Genomic DNA, 25522 nt, shown 5'->3' with positions numbered 1-25522 from the left:
TCGCGATTTATTCTCAGGGATTCGCTCGCCACTTACAGGACTTTACGCGCAGTTACCGTATTTTTGTACACCATCACCTTTCTCCTATTTTAGTATGAGGGACGACTCAAGTGAGCATCTAAACAATCGTGTATTTGATTTGAAAGGAGGCATATACTATACAAATAGGGAATAATTCTCAACATACTTACGGAGGAACTGATAATGGACATAACATACCCAAAAAATCCGCCAATAATAAGTGTTCCCGATGCCAATACGCTGGCTGGACGTATCTTCGAAAGAGGGAGACGTTAGAACGTTCGACATTCGGACACGATCTAAGGCGCGCCTTTCGCGAATCATTTTGCACGCGCAGTTGGCAGCCACTATACGCAGGACGCACTGTCAATTCGTCACGAAGATTCTTCGTTTCTAGCAGGAACTCTTTCGAAGATCCATGCATATGCAACGCAGATTCAAACACGGGTCTGAATGCACAGATGAAAATAAATAAGCCAACATGTTTTCGCTAAAATGTTTGTTTTCACCATTCCTTGCCCTTTAGAAAGTATCAATTAAAGCAAGTAAAGAAGATGATCAGTGATTTTGCTGACATAATAAGGATCTGGGACGACATTATGGCTACGGACCATCTGTTCAATTTCCCATAGGCACTTGGCACGTACGTAAGTTTTAATATAATTAAAAGATACATAATAAATGGATAATTGCTCTTTATTTGGCGCTAATTCGTCCATATTATTTGCAGACCTCTGGGTGAAATTAAAGATTTTAAATAATCCACAGACTATATAAAATTTAACTGGCCCACGTTTTGGCGTTTTACGCCATTTAAAACGTTTTTTTTTTACGTTTTAAGTCCAGGAAAAGTCAGAATGAGATTGTCTTGGTGAATGAAGTTGATAGTTTGAGGCGTTACTTAATGGAATTTATACATATTGAATGAAAATTAAACTATGTGATGCCACAAAAAATATTTATTAGATCACTACCATGGTTTCGACGCTCCGCGTCATACTCAGGCGAGGTGTACGTTGATTCTTCATCTTAAATACCTGCACGTATAAACCAGTTTTTTTTTCTCTTATGAAATTATTGATTCACTAAATTCAATACTTATTCTATCATCTAGTATTTTGTGATAATTAAGTAAGTAATTTGGAAAAGTTTTACATTGATTATAAAGACTAATAACGCATTAAATTTTATTTCAACTCTCCAGGTATTATATTCTTACTATCAAAAATATAAAAGTATTTGGAATAGATTTGTCCCGGGCGCATGACATCGACCAGCCCAAAGTTGCCGACTCCACTCTCGATGTTAGATTAAGTCTCATAATCAGAATAATACGCCAGTGAAAAGATGAGCCCGAAGAAATTCATGATGTGACCATGAAAGAGAAATGTATTTCTTTTGCATTGCTGCAAATGAAGCCCCTGAAGCTTCTAGCCTAATGAAGCTAATGAACACTTTGCACGAAATCGCTCAGCGGAGAAACCTGAAACCTTTGCCCGCGGCAGTTCAAGTCTAGTTTAATGAGCCCACGATTCCCAAGATTAAGAGCGAAATTCGATTAGGTCAGTCGATTAGCGCCAGGTGCAGTCGGGAAAATTGAGAAAACGTGGCCAAACCACGCATTGCTACGGGCGAATGAGACAGAATATTTTAATTGCCGTTAAGAGGAGAGGAGCGAAGGAACCGCCATTTTTTTGCAACATGTTGCCAGAAGCGTCCCAAACGATAGCTAATTCGAGCCGTGAATCATTTCTCAGTCCTCGGAGACTCCGTAGGTAGCCTCGAAGCTGAATCATCCGACCAACGAAACACCAACTACAAAGATACGCACGTACGCACAGGTAAACACCACCGAATAATAAATAAAATATTTCCTTTCGACGAAAAATAAACTTTTAAAATCCAAATTTTCTTGCTATGCTTCGGGTAAGCGTAATGAATTCAGTGCTGAATAAATCTAGAAACCAACAACAAATAACTTATTTCCAACGCCTATGTCGGCATGAACCTGATGATGCCCCGTCAGGATTATACTTATTACAATATTAATTGAGGACTTCTAGATTAATTCAAACACGAAAAGAAAGATTTTCCCACATGCTTAGTTTTTCTTCAAAGATTTCTTCGACTTACATTAATAATTCTGAGATATCAGAATTAACAAGGGAGGATAAAAAGAAACGGAATTAGTAAAATAATCGAGTAAACTTTCCTTCGAGCCTACATATTTTCAGTAATTGTTAGTTTACATGAGCGATAGTAATGATCGGGGCAGGTATAATATGAAATAACTATTCTATGAAAATAAAGTTTATTTTTCTTAATTACGGATAGCTTAGCCCAGAGAAAATTGAGACTTTTCCTTAATCAGGATAACCCACCGAACTTCACAGAATGAAAAATCTTCGTCAACCAGTGCTTCTCCTGAGGTCTACGGCCAATTGAGACAGCTAAAGAAGCTCCTCGTGATAAGATAATAGGTTGCATCGAAGTTTTCCTAATTAGTCTTTCTCCTTTAAACCTTTAGTTATATACGCCCCACGGCAACACTAACAATAAGCTGAATTCACTCATATCCTCAATTAGAAAGTGCTGACTGCGTATGATTAGAGCTAAAAATGAAGCAATGAGCAATAGCAATCCAGAGGAAAGTGTTGTGAACGTATTTTTCCGAGTTCACGACGTCTGGGAGATAACTTGAAGGGGGCGACATTTTCTCGAGGCATTCAGATAAGTTATCTCCGCGCTTCTTCAAAAGGCAAAGTGAAACGAACAAAAAATCAATTTATGCTCATTAAAAATCAAAAATGTATAATTCGAGACAGTTCTGAGGACTTTTCTCGTCTGACGGAGGACCTCCAATTGAAGACAGGGAAAAATGGTCACTATATGGAAGAGCTTCGAAGGTGGCTGTTTTTCTTCCCTTTACAATTAAGAGGGGGATGAGAACTCATGAGGAGAATAAGGGTTCGAGGAAGGAAGGTGCACGAGAGAGGAGACGTGGAGGGGTGCGTGTGTGGCTAAGGATGGGGAAGGGGTTAAGGGGGACGACTCCTCGAGTGGACGGAGGGGGCGGCGGAGGGGTGGGGAGGGTGGTTGTGCCGAAATGCCCCACCGCACACTCGGGAGTGTTGCTTGGGAGGCCGACGAAGGCAGCGGCGACCGGACCGCAGCTCGCCCTTCTCCCTCTCCGGGTACGTAAAAGCCCGTCCACCAGCCCCTGACCTCCCGGCTTCTCCTCCTATCCTCATTCAAGGAGTCGAAGACACGCTCTCTCACGTAATCTCTCCAAAGTCAGTGCGCGCCACTTCGAAGATTCGCGTGATAACAGTGCGGAGGAAAAGCCTTTTTTCTGTGCAACACAAAATGCTCCAGAAATGCAGGGAAAAGGATACTTCACCCTCACTCGACCGGCCGTATTCCGTATTCTCTTTCTTCCTGACACAGCAATTGTTAAAAACGTGCGCTATTGTCTTAAAATGTTCAACAATAATGTGTTGCGCAGTCTTTTTCACCTGTACTTGCATCTCAACTACGGAAATTTTATCTCTAATTGATTGCTGAGGAAGACTTCCCTAGTTTGTGATGACGGCAAGTATTGCCTAGGGCTTATTCGATATTCCTTCCAATTTTCAAGACAATAGCGTAAATTTTTGACAAAAATGCGCGAGGAAATCACACTGGTCGAGCGGGTGTGATAATCATCTTCACACCATTAAGCACAAGGAATTTTAGGGTCCATTCTGGAGGGGAGGCTGAGGCTCATTGTCAGTGAAAGTTGCATCGAGTGAAGTGACAAATTGTGAAAAGTTATGGAAGAATGTGTGAATGCGAACCGGTAAAAATATCTGAAGATAAAATAGTCTATTTTATAATAATCTGGACTGCGCTAACGATTGAAGCGAGTACGTTGAAGTGCCACGAAGAAGTAAAACAGTAGTCAGCGAGGGCTTTCACGTCAAGAGTAGGACACCTGTCCTAATTGGGAGGACGACATGTTTCAAAGCGATTAAAGATATGAGAGGAAGTGAGTTGTGCAAGGATATCTTACAAGGGTTGACCCACCGAGATTGGCAGAATATCTAGATGGAAGGAAATAGAGTGACATCTGAGAATACCTCAAGACCTAGTGCCTCAAATGTTTTTCTATGTGAGCTCACCAGAATGTTTCCACCCACTCGTCGATTTTGAAGACAAGTTTTCTCAGGGTACTGGCGAATGAAGTGAAGGAACTTATTATGTAACTGGATATCTCTCGGTAGATCTCTATGAATAATATGACTACGGCGGACTAATAAACTTGCATACACAGTGGTTCCCGAGTTTTTTAGGAAACGCGGATATCTCGTCAGTTCACTTAAATCACTGCACCATATCATCTCTCACCACGATTTGAAGGTCAAAACTATGTTATACACACAAAGCATCGAATTCTCTGTTAAAAACACAAGTTTTCGTACAATATTTTAGGAGTTAGATTTTCAGTTACACTGTAACCGATCCTTAAGACTAGGGTAGATAAAGAAAATTAGTACTTACGCGAGGATACTAATGTATACTGGACCATATTATTCCTTTGTTGTTCAATAGTGACTTGAACTCAACGTCAATTCCATTTTCATAACTTCTGATTCAGAAATTGAAAACATAATCTCTAAGTGGTAAGCCAAGGAAAAGAGTATAGTGATCATCGCATTCATATTTTAGCAATTCATTGTTGAAATTTCATTCTTCGCAAATAATGAAGTATTAAATACATACTCATAGAAAATCGAAAAACTGGCTCCAAATTAACAAACAAATTCAATTATTCGCTTGCGATAAATGTCCCAATCATATTTCAGGAACGCTTTATGACTCGCTGACTCATTAGGAGCGGTTCATTGGCGCGGTATCCCATGAGTATAGCGAAACTGTTCGGGAAATGGCGCGACTCCAGATGTGTCTCAGTGGGCGAATCTAGTCATCGAGAAAAATTACAGTCCGTAAATAAGAAGAATCGACGTCGGAGTAAAACATTACGCATGTATGGTCCACATTTGATAATTTATCAAACAAAAGTATAGTGGCGTCGAAATTTTACCTCCACCATGACATTGGTATCCTCAACGTCAAATACCTAAAATGTATATAAAGCCACATAAGCATGAAATAACGGCTGATAAGTGTGACAAAATACAAGCATATTCGCCGACACGACGCGACTACACGCTGTATCCACAACTTTACGGATAACTTGATTTAAATTTCGCGGTCACTCAAAACCGCAGTTGAACAAACATATTGTGCGCATGACTAGAATATGTATATGCAAAGTTATCTTAAATGAGCAGTTAGCTCTTTATTCCGGATCTCCGATCATAATTTTCGCTCGTTGAGTAATATCTTTTAAAGATAGCGAGAAAAGTATATACGAAATGATTCTTGATATATGGTAAATAGTATACTGGAGCAAGGCATCCTGACGATGGTGGAATGTTTTTAGCAGAAAAATTGCGAAATATTTACGGCATAAAACACACCCACTAGTGTCTTATGACAGAGGAGATGGTGCCTTTGATTCGGGGCCAACTTACAGATTAATGTACGTCCTTGACAACGAGAGTCGGCACAAACGAGAGTTTTCTGGCTTCCTCGCTTTCATCATTCCGATCTCTATTTTTACTACGATTTATCAAGAGCCACAGCTTCAAAGTTCATCCATAGCATTTTAATTATCGCTTTTACTTTTGAATTTTCAATGCAATTCACTTCGCTAAAGCTATATATATTTTAGATTTTTCTTATCTTAGGCTGCGGTCTCATGACATTGCGGTCAATTGAGCTTTAATCTCATCAATGGAAAATATATATGAACATAGTAAAATGAAAGCATCACTTTGAATTATACCATTTCCGGGATTTATTCCGCTCATTTTATATAACAGATAACATTTCACCAGCGATCCTGGTTTACTTCAAAGCGGGATAAGTTCCAAAAATATAAATGTTCTTGAGTTTATCCACAGGAGGCAGCATGTTCAGACGATCTCGGAGTGACTTGACTTACGCTTACATTTTTGAAGATCGTCATAAATTTAGCGTTGCGTCGAACAGTGGCGCCGACTCCATGGGGACTGAGGGGGCCTGAGCCCCCTCAAAAATTCGTTATGGTGTGACGAAAAAATGTGTCAGGCTTGTCAATTTTCCCCGGAGTGTTCAGATATCGAGATTCGAGTTATCAGGGTTCTAATTTTGATTATAAAATGCTTAAAAAACTTAAAACTCACTACTTATAAAATTTCCCGGGGCAAGATCCCCGGTTTGGGCCCCCCCAATATTTTTTGTAAGTCGGCGTCCCTGGTCTCGAATAAAAGTGTGATTAAATTTGCCGACAAAAATCCTGTGCAACGTAAGCGGAAGCTATTAATGGGTTTAAGGACACTCTTGAAACTATTCGATTTCTCTACTTTTCTAGCCTGGTCGGCTGGTTCATTACCATTATCAGGATTAACAACTTTTGATAGGCTACTCACATCCGTGTATCCATCGGACTGGATACAAGAAATGAATCAATTTTTGAAAAATAATACGTGATAAATAAACACAACTTTTTAGGTAAGATCCCATTGAATGACATACTTATATCTATTCATAAAAATTAGAATCAATGTTTTCAAAAGCACGAGAAAGAGGTGAACTGGGTGGCGAAGAAGAACACTACAGACCGCGCTGAAATGGTTACCAGGAACATAAAAATGACAATATCAGACAGTGGGGTGATTACCGATTAAAACAATACTTGAATTATCTCGGCGTTCTATGATTCTATTCCTGGTACACCATTCATTGAGGGATAATACTTCGTGTCGCAAAAAGCTATTTCAAATTAAATTCGAGGTTTCTGCTGCGTTTAACCGTGATGAACTTCTTTCGTGTGCGGCTTCCCCTTGCGTTCGGGAATTTTTCGAGGTGACAGCATTCTCTCAAGTCATCCCGTGACCAACTTCAAGTAGGATATTTCCTGAAATTGACTGGAGAAACTGCCGTCACCCTATGCTGAATTAAAGCTGGCAATTTTTTGTGCAAGTACCCTCAGCAAAACGTTCCAGATAAATTTTAGTTAACGGAAAGGCGTTTCGTAAATTAGTTGGGATTGAAAGCGGGTTAATTGATTTTCCATCAGAGTCCTGCAGAAGTAGAGAAGATCATTCATTACTGATTGCGTCGGAAGTCGCTTGCGAGAGGTAACTTGCAGAAAGTGCTTGCAGAACGTACCTCTGGCATTGCACGTGCATGGATGTGTACTTGTACCTGTTTGACCGTGACGACGACTTTCCAAGTCGAAGCCGTGGTAGAATTAACAAATTATGTGGAATTACGAAGTCCTAGATTTTAATTCATCCCGGCACAAAAAAAATTGCCAATGTAGATCCAGCTTTGGTGAGGAACGCCCGCAATTCTCCTCCAATTTGGCGTGGGTATATACCAAGTACATTGTCCCTCTCTCAAAGGCAACGAAATATAAGGCGATAGGATTCTTAGAAGATGGTAGACGACACAACGCCATCGAAATTTGTGATTGAATTCGAAATAAAATGAGAAAAGTGTTAAAAGATATGTACGAAATTTCCATATTTAACGAGTGAAAAAATTAATTGTGACTATTTTTCCGCCGGCAGGTACATGTCGAAGCAGGGGACGGATTTGGATCTGCTGCGGCAGTTTCAAATCTACGAAGCGGTCTTGCACCACGAGGATGGAGAGGAGAAGGCAGCGCCTCTCAAGCAGCTCGACGAAACCATTCGGTAAGTAAACCCATCGACCGCGACCGTATTTTCATTTTTCTCTCGGTATTCCCTGTTTTCCAGGACTCTTAAACTCAATGAAGCCTACAAGCCTAGTTTCTATTATTCAAGAAAAAATATGGACAGAGAGCCAAACACAAAACTAGTCTCTATAATTCAAGCATTAACTGTCCCTTAATTGTTACCGCTTATATTTAACGAGGTGGGCGTCAAGACGGTAAAATACTTGAGGTAGATGAAATCTTGGGGGTGGGGAAAATAGAACCATGAATTTCTCTACAGCCCAAGTCTACTTAATAAATTTTCAAACTAGTGTTAGTACCTCTTTTTAGATACTAAAGCTGCTAAGCGATTTTTCTAAGGACAGTTATGCCGTTTCACGGACTATATTTATTCGAAAAAAAGATCGTAGTAATTGCTTTGATAACTTGAAAGATTTTATGAAAAATTCTCAAAACTTTTACCGGACTACGCCTTTTTATCGTAATGAATTTTCAAGGGAAAAATGAAATGAAGGAGGCTAAACGGATACTAACACGTTATTTGTCACGTATTTGCCTCAGGCAAGGCGGTCACTTTAGCGAGGACGCTGAGTGGCCGCGGTGTCGGCTTCAGTGGTATATCAACTTGCGGCCACAGCGTTTGCATGCAATGTGCTACAGAGATCAAAGAGTATATTTGTTTTACAATGGGACCACACATCAAGGGAGAAAGATCATGGAGATACTACAGTAGTTCCAAGGTGAACACATGGGTACTCCCTTCCAAATATAGCTTCACTAGACTCCTTACAATGCTGCAACATTTCCTACAGCTTTCGATAAATAAAATGTTAAAAATTATTTTCTCAAACTTTAAACTCAAGATATAATACAAGAAAGTTATCCCGATGAATTAAGTAAAAGAAATTTTCGCTAATATTTAAAAATACGTCTGAATTCGCTTTAATCCGCCACAAAACAGAACTTACCAATGCTCTGTTAATTTAAATATTTCACTTTTAAATGGGTATGTTTATTTTCTGTCTTTCTAGCGCTAAAATACGTTAAAAAAATGAAAGCAGAGGAGTTACCTAAAAATTTTTACAATAAAAAATAAGGAAGCTTGATATATTTATATAGCTTCTAAATACCGAATATAATATGAGGTTTCAGGCGATATGGAGTGGAAACGTGACATAATGAAAAAGCAGGAGCGATTTCCACAATTTTAAATTTATTAATACTGCCGGTTTCGCTTTACAGCATCATCAGGTGCTGATGATGCTGTAAAGCGAAACCGGTAGTGTTAATAAATTTAAAATTGTGGAAATTGCTCCTGCTTTTTCATTTTTCATTCTAAATACCGAATAAATGATGTTCTGCATGTGGAGGTGGAGGAGGAAGAGACGAGACAGAATGAAGAATGACAGCATTATAGCCAAATTGAAAAAAAACTGAATGAAATTGTGGAAAGGTGGGGCTGATTAGTAAAGTAGATATCATCTTCCACTCACTCCAAGGCAATAGCCAAGGGGGCGTTCAGCGTTCAGAAATTTCAAACCCGCCTCGAACTTTGAGGAACAACCAGCTCACTGTAATCACTCCCAATGAACCCCTTCCGGAAAAATGTTTCAGCTATGCCCTTGACATAAAGGTACCTTTTACCGGTATTAATATCTGTTGCGACGTAAGATACCTTTTTCAAAAGCAGAAATATTTTTAAAAAATAAGCGCGAAATATTGCAACAACGTATGCATTTATTTTGAATATAGTAGTCGCAGCAGTCCCTCACCATCGAGGGCCCATTGCCAAACTGCTGAGGCGAATGGCGGTCGGAAAGACAGAAGTTGTGTGCCATCCTTCATGCCGGCGCGTCGCGACAGCGGTCTGAGCGTGGGGGAGGCTTTCCCAGTGTCGCTGGTATCTCCGCTTGCGCCCGCCTTATCTCGCGCATCTCTCGCTCATAACTCCGCCGTTCGCACCGTCCCGTTCACACCCACACTCGCCTCCACACAATCTGACCATCTCCTGTGTCTCCCGCCGCTCAAGGCGTTCCCGGAAATCCATCCGAATCCAGGAGCGGAAAGAAGAGTCGCCACCACGCCGCGTTCCTTTGTCAACTGAATGGTCGGACCATAAAGCCACTGGAAGCGAGCAGACACTCGCTATGCCCGTAACCGTCGTCCCTACATGAAGATGAGGTAGAGGGGAGGGAGGGATGAGTTACTCAGCTCCCAGCACAAAACAAAGTAAAACTCATTTCCTTAATGAAGGTGTCCACCGCGTAGCAATTAAAATTTTCCATGAGATTTCCAGGTTTTCCAGGGGAATAGCTTGGTTTTCCAGGATGCTATCCAGTCCTAAATTTAACCATTTATTGGTAAACATTGCTTATTGTGTGGAATTACCACTGGAACAGTTGATGAAAAAATCAACCATTTACGTATCCTAAAAAACTTTGAATTTAACACTTGATAATCCTACACGGTTTCAAAATTAGACGTGAATAAATACCGTAGATACCAAAAATCCATGGGGTAGATATTACTGACGACAGGAATACTTGATAAGTCATCTTTACGCTGAGTGTAACATCGTAAGATGATAGACACTTATCTTGACACATGACAGCTACCCCAATTATACGAGTTTCAATACCTAGTCTGAGGAAAAACTGCAGTTCTGGGAAAATTAGAAAAAAATGTAATAAAATGAATTTATATTTTGCTTCACTTTGGCTGCGTCGCGAGAACTCGATGGGTATATTGGAAGCAAACTGAGCCAGATGTTGCATGCGACAAAAAACACTTTTTTCTGGACACTCACCGCATTCCCTGAGTTTTTCCAGTAGATAGAAATTCCCCATTATTACATTTTATCCTAGTTTTCCAGGTTTTTCCCGGCACCCTGTTTAAGCTTTCACAGGATTAAACAGGAAAAAATGTAATCTCCTATTGAATATGACAGCAAATTCTTACCTCTAAACCTTATTTTTATTTACATGGATTGGTCTCAAGTTTTATGGTGAAACATGAGAGAAATAAATAATAAAAATGTGATAATTTCAGCAATGCCGTGTGATCCTCTGATATTTACCGCAAAGAATTTCCGTAAAAATGCCATGATCATTAAGAACCTTGACAGAACAATAGTATCCGCGTTCCGGCTAAGGTTGTGTTAATGGGTGCGTGATTCGTTTCAAAACTTAATTTCCGTGGACAAATTTGGACTGAAGGCAATTTTTCTTTCGAGACTATTCGAGTGACCAGAACAATGGAGGTCATCGCTGCTAATCATGCATCACATGGGTATTTTTCACGCACGATTTTAAGATAAAATGCGAAAGTGTTCCTTTAAGTGGGTAGGTACAAAGAAGAGCAGACCAGTCAGCCCAAGGACAGCTGCATTCATGTGCAGAAATCATTTGGACTTATGTTTTTAAATCTTATGGATAAAGAGTGACAAAATGGGAAGACGAAAGGCCAGTATTAATTAGTTGTAAAGAGTAAAGCTGTACAATATAGCGGTATTCAATTAAATAGAGACTTCTTACATACCATAGGAAAAATCTATACGAGAGTAAAACCAAGTGAAAGGGATCATTAATATCGTCACCGTGGATGATGGGTACCGGTAGACAGGAGAGAGGACCCCGGCAACATAGGCCGCCCGAGGTGGCGGGACAGTCGCAATGTATGCAACCGTCCGCATTAACTCGGGAGCTAGGGAGGAGGGGGAGGGAAGTTCTGTCGCCACGGGTTTGGACATCGCAGTAATATCGCAGCGACTCGTAAAACCCCTTTCGCAGAAGCAACCCTGTTTTTACTTTAAAATCTGAGCTCCGTTCGTTAAGATAGATGTAATGTCGAAATGGTCCTCCGGCAGATAGTGAAATGTACAGCGTGAATGATAATAATAATAATAATAATAATAATAATAATAATACGTCTTTATTGGGCGAGATTGGGACTAGAAAGTCCCATCTTCCATCTAACCCCTCGTCAAACAGTAAATATATGCAGTTAAATACATTGTCTAGTTGCTCATGAAATTAAATGCAGAGAAATTACATAAAAATAAGTAGAAGTTCCATTTTCAATCAACAATTAGCATTATAATTTAACAAAGTTACTATTGACCAAGTGTAAAAAGATGTTAGTGAACGTGGGAAAAACCTAAGGATATTGACTGTCGTCCTTATTGGAAAAAAAAACCCACTGCAGGAAAACGCCCACACAAGAAGGGGGGCGTGAAAAACCTGCGAAAACCTACTGAGAAAGCTAATGTAAACCTGAGTATACAAATACAATGAATTACATGGAAAATTTCACCCAGTACCTGTAAAGAAAAGGAAAATTAGATGAAGCCGGATGAGATAATTGATGAATCTTTCGTACTGTTCCCGTGATGTTACATGTCTTGCTGTTGTTCTCGAAGAAGTTTTACGTGTAGTGCCTTTTTGAAGGAGGCGAGTGATGATGATTTACGTAGTGGTAGGTCAATGTTGTTCCATTCGCGGCATGCAGTAACAATGAATGATTTATTGAATCTGACTGTCCGGTGGTGGGGTATAACGAGTTTTTCATTTCCCCTCGTATTTGAGTCATGTATTCTACTAAGTTTTTGAAATTCGTCTCTGAGGTACGCTGGTGTATTTGTCTGTAAGATTTGATAAAGAAGACATAGGATATGCATCCGGCGTCGAGAACTAGGCTTTAACCATTTGAGATCGTTAATATGATTGGTGGTATGATCTGATATTTGTAAATTAAATATGAACCTACTGCAGGCGTTGAAGGAGCGGTGAAGTTTATTCGACAGCATCTGAGATATGTCTTGAAAGGCAACATCGGCATAATCAAAATGGGGAAGTATTAATGTTGAAATTAATTGCTTCTTTAAGGAGAGAGGAATAATGTTTCTGAAACGTATTAATGGAAATAATGACTTATTCACTGCTTTACATATCTTAGTTATATGAGATGACCAAGACAGACTTTCATCAATGATCAATCCTAGATTAATAACTTCGTCGCAGTACATTATGGGAGAATCGGAGATGTGTAGTTGCGGTAATTGATCTCTGTCGATTGACTTGAGTATTTTAGGATATCCAATTATAATAGCTTGGGACTTACTAGGGTTTATGCTTAGGAAGTTGGATTTGCTCCAATTGTTGATATTTTCTAGGTCATTATTTAGATTACATATTCCATTGAACAGGCTTTTAACATTTGAATTTAGGTACACTTGGAGATCGTCAGCATAAAGATGATATTTAGAATGATTTATCACTGAAGGGCAATCATTAATGTACAGAGAGAATAGCAGAGGTCCTAGAATAGAGCCTTGGGGCGCACCTCTTGTGGTTTCGATCCACCTTGAGCAGAAATCATTTGTAATCACTCGCTGATGCCGGCCTGTTAAGTATGATGTTATCCAATGGACTACGGTAGGAGAAAAACCCATGCCTCTCATTTTTGCTGCTAGGATATCTTTGTCTAAGGAATCAAAAGCTTTCGAAAAATCAAGCAAAACGAGTACTGAAACTTCTTTTTGATCCATGGAGCGTCTCAAGTCATCGGTGATTTTAGTTAAAGCGGTAGATGTGCTGTGACCGTGTCTGAAGCCAGACTGAAATTTATCGAGAATACTGTTGCACTTTAAGAGATGTGTTATCTGCTCATATACAAGTTTTTCTAGAACTTTGGAAAGGATGGGAAGAAAGGATATTGGACGGAATTCTTTTTCCCCTTGGGAATTTTTCTTTTTTGGAATAGGTCTGATTAATGCTCGCTTCCATTGACTTGGGAAGTGATTTTGAAATAGAGAGGAGTTAAAAATGTTGGTGATGTATGGGATAATGACAGGAAATAGCTTTTTTATGAAATCTAGTGGTATACCATCGGAACCTTGTGCTTTAGACTTAATTTTCTTGAAACACGATTCAACTTGTATTTGGGTAATAGGGGTAAATTCAAATTTTTGGTCACTGTTTAGTATGCATGTGTCTTTTGAGGCGTACAGTTTTAGAGTTTTATCTTTGATCTCGGCTTGAATAAGGTTGGGGGGCTGGGAAAACTTATCATTTAAGGAGTTCAGACACAAGTCAGGAGGGAGATTGAAGACTTTATTTTTACCTATGCCAAGTGATTTTAGTTTGTTCCATAATTTACCTGGAGAGTGGTTAGATTTAGTAACTGAGTGAAAGAATTTGATCTTCGCATTTCTTATGAGCTGTTTCGTCCTGTTTCTCAAGTTTTTGTATCTTTGAAATGCATTGAGAGTCCTAGTTTTCTTAAAAAAGCGGAAGGCTGAATCTCGTTTTGCCATTGATTGTTTTATTTCTGAATTTAACCAGGGCGCGCGTGGCTTGGAAACTCGGATCACCTTTACAGGGGCAAATTTTTCAAGCAGATAAGTCATCAGTGAGTTTAGTCTCTCAACTTTATCGTCAACTGAATTGGTGAATTCAATATTGGCCCATGGTAGTAAAAATGCTGCATTAAGTAATTCATCGTCGTTTATTTCCTTGATGTTTCGTTGACTTATAAGCTTTTGCTCAAACTTTTTGGCTTTAACTGAGTAAGCAAGGTACAGTAGGTCGTGAGAAGAGATACCAGGAACTGGAAGCTGTCCGTGCGCAATAACCTTTTCTTTTTTTGCCGTTGCCATAAGATCAATCCATGTTGACGAAGTTTTCGTAGTATTAGTTGGGCCTAACGGTAGGATTTTGAGATTGTTTTCGGAGAACATTCGCTTAAAAAAGACTGTGTCGTGCGCTTCTGTATTAAAGTTTGCATTAAAATCTCCAACTATTATTATATGTTCATATTCCGTGGCATATTCAGAGATTACCGAATCCAAGTCGCCTAAATGACCCAGTTTAGGTGGCCTGTAGATAATGCCGATAAGAATCTTAGTGACATTTATTTTAATCTCAACAAAAAGATATTCCGGCCGCCTGTCATAGTTGGACTCACTCGTGGAAAGTACTTTACATTTTAAGTCGTTACGTACGTACACTCCTACACCACCGCCGCCTTTTCCAACGCGATCATTGCGATAAAGAGTATAATCCGGCAGTTCAACGGCTTTAGAAGGCATGGAGGGCTTCAACCATGTTTCAGCCATGGATATAACGTGTAAATTGTTGTCAGAGAGAAGTGAACGTAGCTCATCAAAATGCGCAGGCAAACTTTGTGTATTTAAGTGTATCATTTTGAATGAACGAGGAAAGCATTTCATTTTGTTTTCTAAGAGCTGCCCCGTGGAATATGTATGAAAAGTGTTAGATGATAATTGGCAACCATTAGAATGCTTTTGGATTATGCGTGAAGGGATGAATTCAGGTGCATTGGGATTTAGGTTGGTTGTTTGTGCGTCCGCGAGGGTTGGGACAAGTGCAGGTAAAAGTGCTTGGGCAAGAGGGATTTCAGGTGAGTCATGTGGTAGGGGGGAGTTCCGCCGAGTACATGAGCTGTGGAATGTTACCGCAGGGGTTGGAGTGAGGGAAGGGACAAAAGGTTCAGCTAGAGGGTTTAATGTTGAGACGCTTGGGAGTGGAATATTTTGGGAACGGGGCGCTGCATGAGGTGTATTGTGGAATCGAGGGTGCATTGTGGGTATTGTAGTTGTTGAGGGAATGCTTATTATCGCAGCAGAGGCTGGAAACGAAATCTGACCGAGTACGGGAGCGGGCGTGTGAAATGTGTCGCCGATGGACTTATTCAAATTCTGCATTGGTAATGTGACCGTACACTGGCAAAAGAAATGTTGGCATAGAAAAATAGACAAGAAAAAGGTGAAAATCGAAAATGCAATGGAAAAAAAAAAAAAAAAAAAGAACACTTGGGAACACACGCACACTTAAAGGTCACTTATAGAAAAAATGGAATGATTTTTAAACACTTGACACTTATTAAGCACTAACGCACACTTCGATAACACTATTTACCCTTCGATAGGGCAAGGCTTAGGGAAACACTTATTAACACTTGGGGGCACGAACACTGGGGGAGCACGCGGATATTCCGATGGAAAGATGATGCCGGGTCAGCGGTGTGGCTCGAGATGAAGAACGATGAGACGGGAACAGGGATGATTGAATTCTCAGGAACAGAGATGTCTGGACACTCAGGAACTGGGATGAGACTACAGGTCGTCAGGAACAGGGATGACTGGGCACTCAGGAACAGGGATGAGACTGCAGGCCGTCAGGAACAGGGATGACTTGGAACTCACCTTTCTCTTGCCTCTTTGCTCAACTCTCACAGCAAAGCGAAAAGCTCCGTCAACGGTTGATGATTTAATTTAACCTCCCCTTTCCCTTATAAGGTCCCTCATTGAAGACAGGAAGGCCCTCGACCCGTTATCTCTTAAGATGACTATTTTTCCATCTTGGGTCCAAACATTACGGGTCCCCACCCAGTTCTTCGCTTCCTGAAGAATCTTCTTGCGGGCAGCGGTGAGAGACTCAGTAATTAGGAAGCCAGTCGCCTTGAGATTCCTCTTCACTCTCCACACTTTATCTCTCTCCTGATATGAAAGGAATCTCACAATGATGGGCCTCGAGGAATCGTTTGAGGCACGGTGTGGGCCAATCCTGTGTGCTCGCCCAAGAAGGATTGGGTTGACCTTTATCCGCAGCTTACTTGAGAAGAAGTCTTCAGCCACCTTCAGGCAGTCTTCCCGGTCATTCTCCTTTACTCCATGGATCAATAGGCAGTTCCTTCTGGAGTACTGCTCGAGAGCGTCAAGACGATCGTCGAATTCATCAGACTTCTTCTCCAACTCTTCCAATTTTGCCGTGACACGCCGCAAATCGCCTTCAACCGACGTCTTGAAGGCTACAAATCTCTGCTCCAACGCAGTCAGGCTTTCCTGCTTTCTTGGCGTCTCCTCTTTCTTCGCCTTCTCTAAATCTTCTTTAAATGAAGACATAGTCTTCATTATCTCATCGACCATGGACTTCACATCATCATGGTCACGGTCTAGGTCCTTCTTCGGGGCGGGCCTCGGCATGGTGGCAGGTAGCAGGGTTGGGAGAGGGTTAACCAAAGTGAAAGTGCAACGGAGCGTTCGCTAGGCACGTCAGCCTCGTACGAGCATAAGCGAGCAACTGATAATACGAGTGGTTCAAATAGATTTCGAAACTAATAAATGTTTTTAAGTGTTTGACATACTTAATTACCAAGGGTGGATGAAGAGTTTCTGCGGTTTTAAATAGGCATAAGTTTCCTCCTAAAAATGTATTGCTTACAAGGAAATTAATTACTTAAAAATTGCACTCAGTAAATATTTCGTATAATTCTTCACAATTTACATTGCTCAATGAGCCAACTCTCTAGACTTCTCCTTCCAGCTCTCTTCAGAATTTTAAACTATGTATGAAAAGAGGGAAATTACATGGTAAAATCAGACCTACCTTACAATCTTTCTATGGACTGCATGATATATGCAGATGACACCACTCTGGTGCAGAAATGCAATACTCCTAGCCAAGTCAGACTTCTTACAAAAAAGGCAATAGAAGAATCTCAACTCTGGTTTACAGCCAATAATCTCTTTCTGAACAATGGTAAGACACAACATCTTACATGCTGTCTTAAAAGTACTGAGCTAAACAATGATCCTGTCAGGCTTCTAGGCTTCAATATTGACGCTAAATTGACATGGAATTCACATGTTTTCCTAGTCAGCAAAAAACTCTCTAGGGTTTTGTACTTATTGAGGAAACTTAAAACCTGTATCAATGTAAAGTACATGAGATTAGCCTATTTTGCTTTTTTTCATAGTATTCTTGCCTATGGTGTTCGACTCTGGGGACATGCAAAAGAAACCAAAGAAATTCTAAAACTGCAAAAAAAAGCAGTGAGGATTCTGAGTGGTGCTGGGTCCCGTGACCACTGCAGGCCAATTTTTAAAAACTTTCATATCCTCACCATCTACAGCCTCTTTGTGTTTCGCAGCATTATGCACATTAAAGATAACTTAGATACCTACCCCATTCGATCCACCATCCACTCTCATGACACTAGGGCTAAAAATAGCCTAAATACTAATTACTGTAGGCTGTTTAAGACCAACAACCAGTCTGACAATTTGGGAGTAAAATTATTTAATAAATTACCCAGCAAAGCCAGATCAGTGAGCATCACTAGACTGAAAAATGTGCTGGAAAAGTGGCTGTGCAATTATCCACTGTACTCAATTCATGAGTATTTTGAGCTGGACTTTTCTTCTCTTTTATTTTAAATGTAAATTTAAATGTAATCTTTGTAATGTATGTGTTTCTAATGTTTTAATCCAATGTACATGTTTTGTATGTTTCGTTGTATTGAATGTTTTCATAAATGTGTTGTATACAGCATCCGTGAGGGCCAATCCTCGCCGTGGATGAATAAAGATAAAGATAAAGATTAAATTATCGAAATAAAATAAGCTTTGAGCACTTTTTGAAGTTGCATAATTTGTCAACATTTTAATTTTTGCAAATGTTTAAATTTTCAATATCATAGATGTGAGGTGTTGGAATAAAATGAAGGTTATTTCGAATTCGGCACTGAAAAATTTAGAGGAGTTACAGATCATAAGCTAAAAATATAACCATCGTGAGCTTGTCCAATTAATAATGGGGAAACTGGGTTTATGCGGAATGGACAAAAATCGACAATTTTCCAATGGGGCTTAAGTTCAAACATTTGGTTGGAGATTAAAACCCCAAGCCCGAAAGAAATTTTTAGATTATGATTTTAAACCGAGAAATTATTTTTAAAAGTGGATTCCGACGCATAAATAAATAAGCAAAAATAGCTACACTTTGCCATTCTATTGCTGTTCTGTCACGACATTTTGTAAACACATCTCAGATTCCGATTAAACGCCCCAAAAATCATGATGAGAGAAAGAAATAAAAATTACCGCAAAACTATTATTAAAAATTGCAATCTTGCTGGACTATAAACGCAACCGAGAAATATAATCTAAGGTGCTTCAGAAAAAAAGAAGAATAGATCTCCTTTTTGGTTTCAAGAAAACTTCTGAAGTCGCAATCGGGATAACCGAGGAATGGTGGATTCTACTGAAAAACAACAGAGTTTTTGGAGAAAATAGCAACTATAGATCGCCAGTATAAAAGTCTATTGTGGTTCCACCTGAAAAAAAAAGTCATAGCGATCTCAAGAGTTTTATCTTCGTCGACATAAGACAACGTGACTTGAACGATCAACGCACGTGTCAACGAAAATCACGAATGAAATAAGACCACTGATTTCTTTTCCTTCCCGTTTCCACGCAGAAAAACCCTGCGCAACCGGAAGTCCCTGGCGGATTCCGACACGACGAGCGAACGACGCAAGTCGCGAAGGCACTCCACGGGCACGTCGCCACAGCAGCAGTGCAACGGACACCACCTTCGCGTGCGGCCCGCGCGGCCCAAGGGCCCCGACCACCCCGAGGGCGAGGAGGGCGAGTCGTCGTCCAGCTCCTCTTCCTGCCACTCGCCCTCGCCCGAGGCCTCCACCCCAATGCAGAACACCAACGGCACCAGCCGACACCACCACCACCATCACCACAACCACAACCATCACCTGCAAACGCAGTTTGCCAACGGAACGTCCAACAAAGGTGGGTCTGACATCTTTCACTCACTAAATTTGCAGGCTTCTCGAGTGTTTTTATTAGTTTTCCTAAGTGTTTCATAGCTTTGCAGTATCATTACGGATTTTGAAAAAATACTGTAGAATACTGAAAAGAGACTACAAAAACTATAACTTTGCCGGCCTAGGGGGCGGTGGGGTTAAGTCTTCGCCTGCCAAACCAAAGGTCACAGGTTCAAGTCCCGCCTGGGTACCCTATCCAGAGCATGGGTGTTTGTGATTGTCCAATGCTGTTATTCGTTAGATTCCCCCTTTGTGAGAGCCTTAAATGTGTGCTTTTTGAGGCAGCAACAGTTTACCAAGCCCTGCCGTGTGTATTATGGGTATTAACCATGAGGGACTCGTTTCCCTTTTAAAGATGAAAATCACAAATCTACAGTCCCAGGCTTTACCTACTAGGAGAAACGTATTTCTGCCATATTACAACCAAGAATAAAATTCAAAATCAATCCCGCAGTTGTAATAAATACTGATCATTATTTTAGAATTGCAATTTCATTTTCATTTCTGAAGCAAAATGGTAGAAGAATGGAAAAATTGTTCGACTTGCATTTAATCTTTTTTGATATCCACTGACATTTTGTATCCTTGCAGCAAGCGAGAATGTGGGCGTGACACCCGCACTCCGAAGGAGACGGGAGAGAGCCGAGCGGCAGCGTAGCTTCATTCGTGAGCAGCAGGAGAGTGGTGCTACTCTCAGAGCATCCCTCGGTGGTGGCAACCAGGTTGAGGAGGGGCGTGCTGAAAATGGTATGCTGAGGGCTTCAATGCTATCCCTTTCATTACCATCATACATATATTCTATCACTTCCTGACCCAACATTCTTCCCTCTTTTGAACCATTTTTACAAAAAAAATTCCTTTTACCTATTCATAATAGACTTTGACAAAGCTTACAATCTTTCTCCAGGTTACCCTAAATCCTCCTACATCACCCTTACTTATTATATGAATCACAACCAATGAAAGCAACTATACATTTTCATCAAACACTTTCATCTGACATTTTCTTTAGATATTATAAAGGTGAATCCTCATTATCTACCTTGAAAATTATTAGTTCACAGGCACAATAATTCTAATAACTGGAAATAGGGAGCTGTTTTGTACACCACACTGAAGAGCGAATAACATATAAATAGAATGAATGATTCAAAATCTTCCAACAATTTTTAACTAAATTTTGACATAAAGCAATACATTCTATGCATTGGAATGAGCTAGTAAACATACCTTCCTGGAGCATATATGAACATATGTAGTTGCTTCAGTATTTTCCTTTCTTCTACGAAGGTGGCACAACCAATGGCCATGCAGAGGGCTCAGGGCACGAGGACCTCGAGGGTGGCGAGCGGGCAGCTGTCCTCAGGCTCCGCCGTGAAAACACTGTGCGGGACCTTACGCAAAAGTTGGCCAGTCAGGGAGGACTGCTGGCAAACAGCCCCACAGAGGAGAGGGTCCAGCGGGAGATCGGTGACATGAGCGGTATCGTCTCCAAGGCAAAGGAGGGCCTCGCAAGGTCCAAGTCCAAGGCAGACCTCAGGAGCCCAACAGACTCGTCTGCTTCCTCTCAGGGCCGGGCCCCTGCTGAGATAAAGAAGTCGGAGACTGAGCTGCACTGGGAGGAACTGCTAAGCAACTCCAAGAGGCCACTCACGCTCTGTGACCTCGACTTCACAGACCTCCACGAGGAGGACGATGCTGACATATTGTCACCAGCCCTACCGATCTCTGGCTGCCCCTGCCCACCCCCTCCGCCCCCCTCTTCCTCAGCCCCCATCCCGCCACCTGCCCCCAGAGTTCCGCCTGCTCCACCGCCTGGCATCGGGTTCAGACCCCCACCACCCCCACCCCTTGGCTTACAGCGCTCATCGTTCCAGACATCATCACCCCTGTCTTCCACTTCGGCACCAGCGGCCCCTTCAACGGGATTCTCATCAGCTACGAGTAAGAAGAGCAAGAAGACGGTGAAGCTGTTCTGGAAAGAGGTGCGGGAGGACCCCGTGGTGCTCTCCAAGCTGTCTGGGGGATCTTCAAGAACTGGTGCCTTGATATGGGATGAGTTGCAACCAGTAGCCATAGATACCCAGAAGCTGGAGCATCTCTTCGAGTCCCGAGCTAAGGATTTGATTGGAAAGGTTAGAGAGAAGGAGATCTGGTAGCTATATTAGAGCATAATCATGGCCTTGAGTGTGAAACAATTAAGAAGGGCACTGTGAGAGCTGTGCGAACAGTTGAAAGAGTGTGTGCATGCTAATTAGGTGAAAGAATCCAGGAGCATGAGAAATAATTTTGCCGTAGTAATTGGTCACCCTTAAATCTTGGAAAAGAAATTCATTTGATTCCCTTTAACATAACATCATGAGACGTAAAAAAAAATTTACAGCAAAGCCTCTCATGGAAATTTTTATGGGGCAGAGTCACAATTTTGTAGCAAATTTCAGGTAATATCAGAATGAATTGGCAGTCCCACTGTTAATCCCAGAAATAGCAGTTGAGAGAGAATAATTCAATTACTTGCAGAAGAAAGACTTGAGGGTCATTAGAAACATTCCAAAAAGTGTGGAGGCAAAGGGAATAGTTTAAACTGATTCAGACCAACGTAAGAAATGGAGATAACTGATGAGTCGTAGGAGATGAAAAGTGAAATTATTTGTTATAAATTAGCCATAATATCTCTTGGAAGTTTTTATGTAGGTGATGGAGTCCAAGAAAATTTACAACGATTTGATTAATTAAAAAAAAACTTGAAATTCAAATGGGACTAAAAGTTACCCCTAACTGTGCCAGGCCCGTGCTGGACCCCTTCTTAGGGTGGTGGATGGCCATAGCTAGAGGGTGCCAGCACTTTGCAGGGGGAGCACTACCGGGGGGCACCAAAGATTTCCAGGCAGGATGGCACACCGAGATACGTCCCAGTGTCCCGGCGGCCCAGCACGGGCCTGAACTGTGCAGTCTAACTAGCATGACGAGCCAGGAACAATAGATATCCTTATTAGAGGTAGCAATTTGGAAGAGATCTTTTTCCTACAGAAGAAAACTAGAGCATCAACAATTTCACATTAGTTGTAAAGAATGACATGGAACATACTGCCATGATGCTTTAGTTATGGCTGGTTGCATGAACGTTAGATATCCTTTTGATTGTTGTCGAAAAAATTAGAATATTACAACCTCAACTACAGGTATAAACAGCATTCCTGCAATCCAGACCCCTATGAAAAAATTGTATAAACCTCCTTCAAATTTTTATACATTCTTATAAATTACCATGGCAACGTATAAGAATGTATAAAAATTTGAAAAAGGTTTATACAATTTTTTCATAGGGGGATGATTTTTACAGCTCATGAAAAAATCCTCAGAATCTAATTCTCATAGGGAGAAGGTGGTAAAGGATTTGAAAGAGAAGAGTAAAGTCAGTTTGGAAGGATTGAAAATTTGATAGAAGAATTGAGTTGAGAGATGTGTCAAACTAGTCAGAGCATTTTTGACCATTAAAATTCTTATGACAAATGACCTTGTCCACTCGTGATGATGTTTTGAACTTATTTTGCAATGACCTCTCACATTTTCCGGATCTTGTTCATTGTCTGTCGTGAGAGGCACAGTTAGCCTGGGCCTACTTTTTTATTAGGTTTTTCTTATTTACTATTTCTGCCAAAAGGAGGTAGGGTTAGCAGCTAAAGGCTAGCAGCTCTATTCCCCCATCCAAAGACTAGTCTTAAATATGTTAAAGAGTAAATATATTTTGTGAAGTGATTACTCATTATCCAAGATACCTCATTGTGTGTAACTGCAACTTCATACATTAAAACAACTCATTGAAAGAAATTTCTTTTCCGAGACTGGTGTTTTGATAAAATTGGATGCAAAAAAATCAAATACAAATAGATGATTTCTGATTAACACATATATACAACCTAAAGAGTATATTTGCAGAGTGATGACAATGTTTTGGCATGAATAAGACAGATTTCTCATATTGATGCACGAAACCAAATATAGTTCCCATAGTTCCTACATTTAACACTGTGATTTTACACATATCAAGGAGCATACCTTCACACTATGTGATGGTTTACCGCTCATAGGGCTTACCTTCTTCCAGGCATTCTAACATGAAAGGCTGAAGGCAACTTAATAAAATCTAGCATCTTAGTAACAAAAACACTGTAACAACAATGTTTATATTTCCAAACAAACTTTTTAAATCAAGTTAAATTTATTAACAATGATAAGAGAAATGTACACATACTGAAAAATAAATAAAATTATAGCAAAGCAATAAAATTTAACAACATTTTATGATAGTGCCATTTATCGGCCTGCCGAACTTTTATCTGACAATGAGATACAAAACCTGATATATCAGCCTGCTGAACTATGAGCAAAATTAATTCAAAAATGGATATGAAGAAAACTGTCAATTTTTTAAAGTAATAAGCTATAAAGTTTAAATTCATTTACCATAGCTATTTCTTTCCACATACTCTTACAGGTTCTTTCAACTAATAACAGCACACCACTACTTTATCCTGATGTTAACATAGCAGTACTCTTTCATTGAAAATAGATTTTAAAATGGTACACAATATCCTTATTTGAAAAAGCTACAGCTTGTTAATACCGGCTTCCAAAGGTTTTACTTCTAAGTACAACACAAATGAATACTTGCCTTGTAAAATTTAATTTAAAAAAGTTAGGTAATCATGTTAGTAGTAAGTTTTCTTTTTAAAAACATTCATGCAACTGCCTACCACTAATTTCACCTCCTCAATCCATTTCAATAAACTAGGCTATTTTAACAGTCAAATGAAAACTTATGCATAAAAATATGGATCAATTCATAATATTAAGAATAAAAAAAACTTGGGAGAATCCCTTTGCTGGTAGTAGTCGTGAATAAAAGTCAAATTTCAAATGACAAAACACTGCGCGACACCAATTTTTGTAAAAATACTTCTCGTTAACCATAACTTAATACATATATATGTACTCTATTTTAGAAAGCTATTAAAATATACCCTATAAGTAAACTACAAATATCTATAACATATTTTTATAACTATATACATGCATTAATCTCAATATTTCATCATTGTATTATCATCAATTCTCAATTTTAAATCGTTCTCAGTTAAGATCATTAGAGGCACACCTACTGAATGGTAAAAGATTTACACGAAAACATCAAAAGCAAGAAAGAAAAGAATTTGGTATTTTGATCCTCATAAATATCAAATAGAATTTTTGACCCCATTAAAAATCTTGAATTGAAAATGCCTAAGATAAGACAGCATGCTCCATTACTTTTGGATTTGATCATTTGTTTAGTTGCTTATGTGTACCTACTATATAAAATGCATTGTATTCCAATCATGAAGTTTTAATGTGCTGTGAAGTACATGTATTAACTCGTATTAACACCAAAATTGTTATAAAACCTAGTCTTTGACTCCTGTAACTGCAATCACAAACATTAGAATTTAAAGTAGGTACACATCTCATTTCTGGTGATTGGTCTGTGCTTAAACTGTGGTGTCCTCTGCATATAAGATGATGTGCCAGTCTTAACTAACTATTTTAGGTTATGGGTAGTTGTAGCTCTATGTCTCAATTTTTCAATGTGACTTTTTCTGCCTCCTCCATGTTGTGTTGTCAATGTTTTTGTTGAAGTGGTGGGGTAGTAAATGGTTCTGCCACAGTTTTCTGGGGAGCTGAATTAAAATGGTGATCCAATTTTGAGTGTGTGCTTTGACTTTTCAGCTAAATGGATATTGGCTATTATTTTTGTGTTGCACTGCTGTGGAATGCATGGAGATTTTTCTTGGATTCCTTCATTTTTTATTAGATATTTTAGATTTTTTTCAGCTAAGTCCAAGCTATTTTTGTAGAAATATATTTAATTGAAAAACATGAATGCAACTTTTTTTCAAAATATAGTTTCTAAGTAAACTAAAAAAATCTGCATATATTTGCATTCATTGCTGAATTTATAAAGGATAATTAGAACAGCCCTTAGAAAAATACTCTCTAAAAACCAATTTGTGAAATAATTATTAACTTAAT

The 25522-nt window shown here is 39.8% G+C and overlaps 1 protein-coding gene across 4 annotated transcripts in view; it reads left to right on the top strand.

The window, feature by feature from the left end:
* Positions 1–25522, top strand: part of LOC124158615 (serine-rich adhesin for platelets-like) — a 304427-nt gene that overhangs the window by 265262 nt on the left and 13643 nt on the right. For 2 of the 4 annotated variants that reach the window (XR_006864847.1, XR_006864846.1), the window contains exons 12-15: positions 7683–7808; positions 19090–19418; positions 20045–20200; positions 20744–21589. Coding sequence is in view for 2 of the 4 variants with exons in the window: in XM_046533784.1 (XP_046389740.1) it covers positions 7683–7808; positions 19090–19418; positions 20045–20200; positions 20744–21588 (1456 nt within the window). In the remaining 2 variants the exon portion in view is untranslated. The remainder of the gene's footprint in view (positions 1–7682; positions 7809–19089; positions 19419–20044; positions 20201–20743; positions 21590–25522) is intronic. The other 2 variants (XM_046533784.1, XM_046533786.1) reach the window with 1 other exon arrangement.

Source organism: Ischnura elegans, chromosome 5, assembly GCF_921293095.1.
Source record: "Ischnura elegans chromosome 5, ioIscEleg1.1, whole genome shotgun sequence".
Taxonomy (NCBI): Eukaryota; Metazoa; Arthropoda; class Insecta; order Odonata; family Coenagrionidae; genus Ischnura; species Ischnura elegans.
Note: the sequence above shows the minus strand (reverse complement) of the source record. Positions and strands in the feature narration are given on the sequence as shown.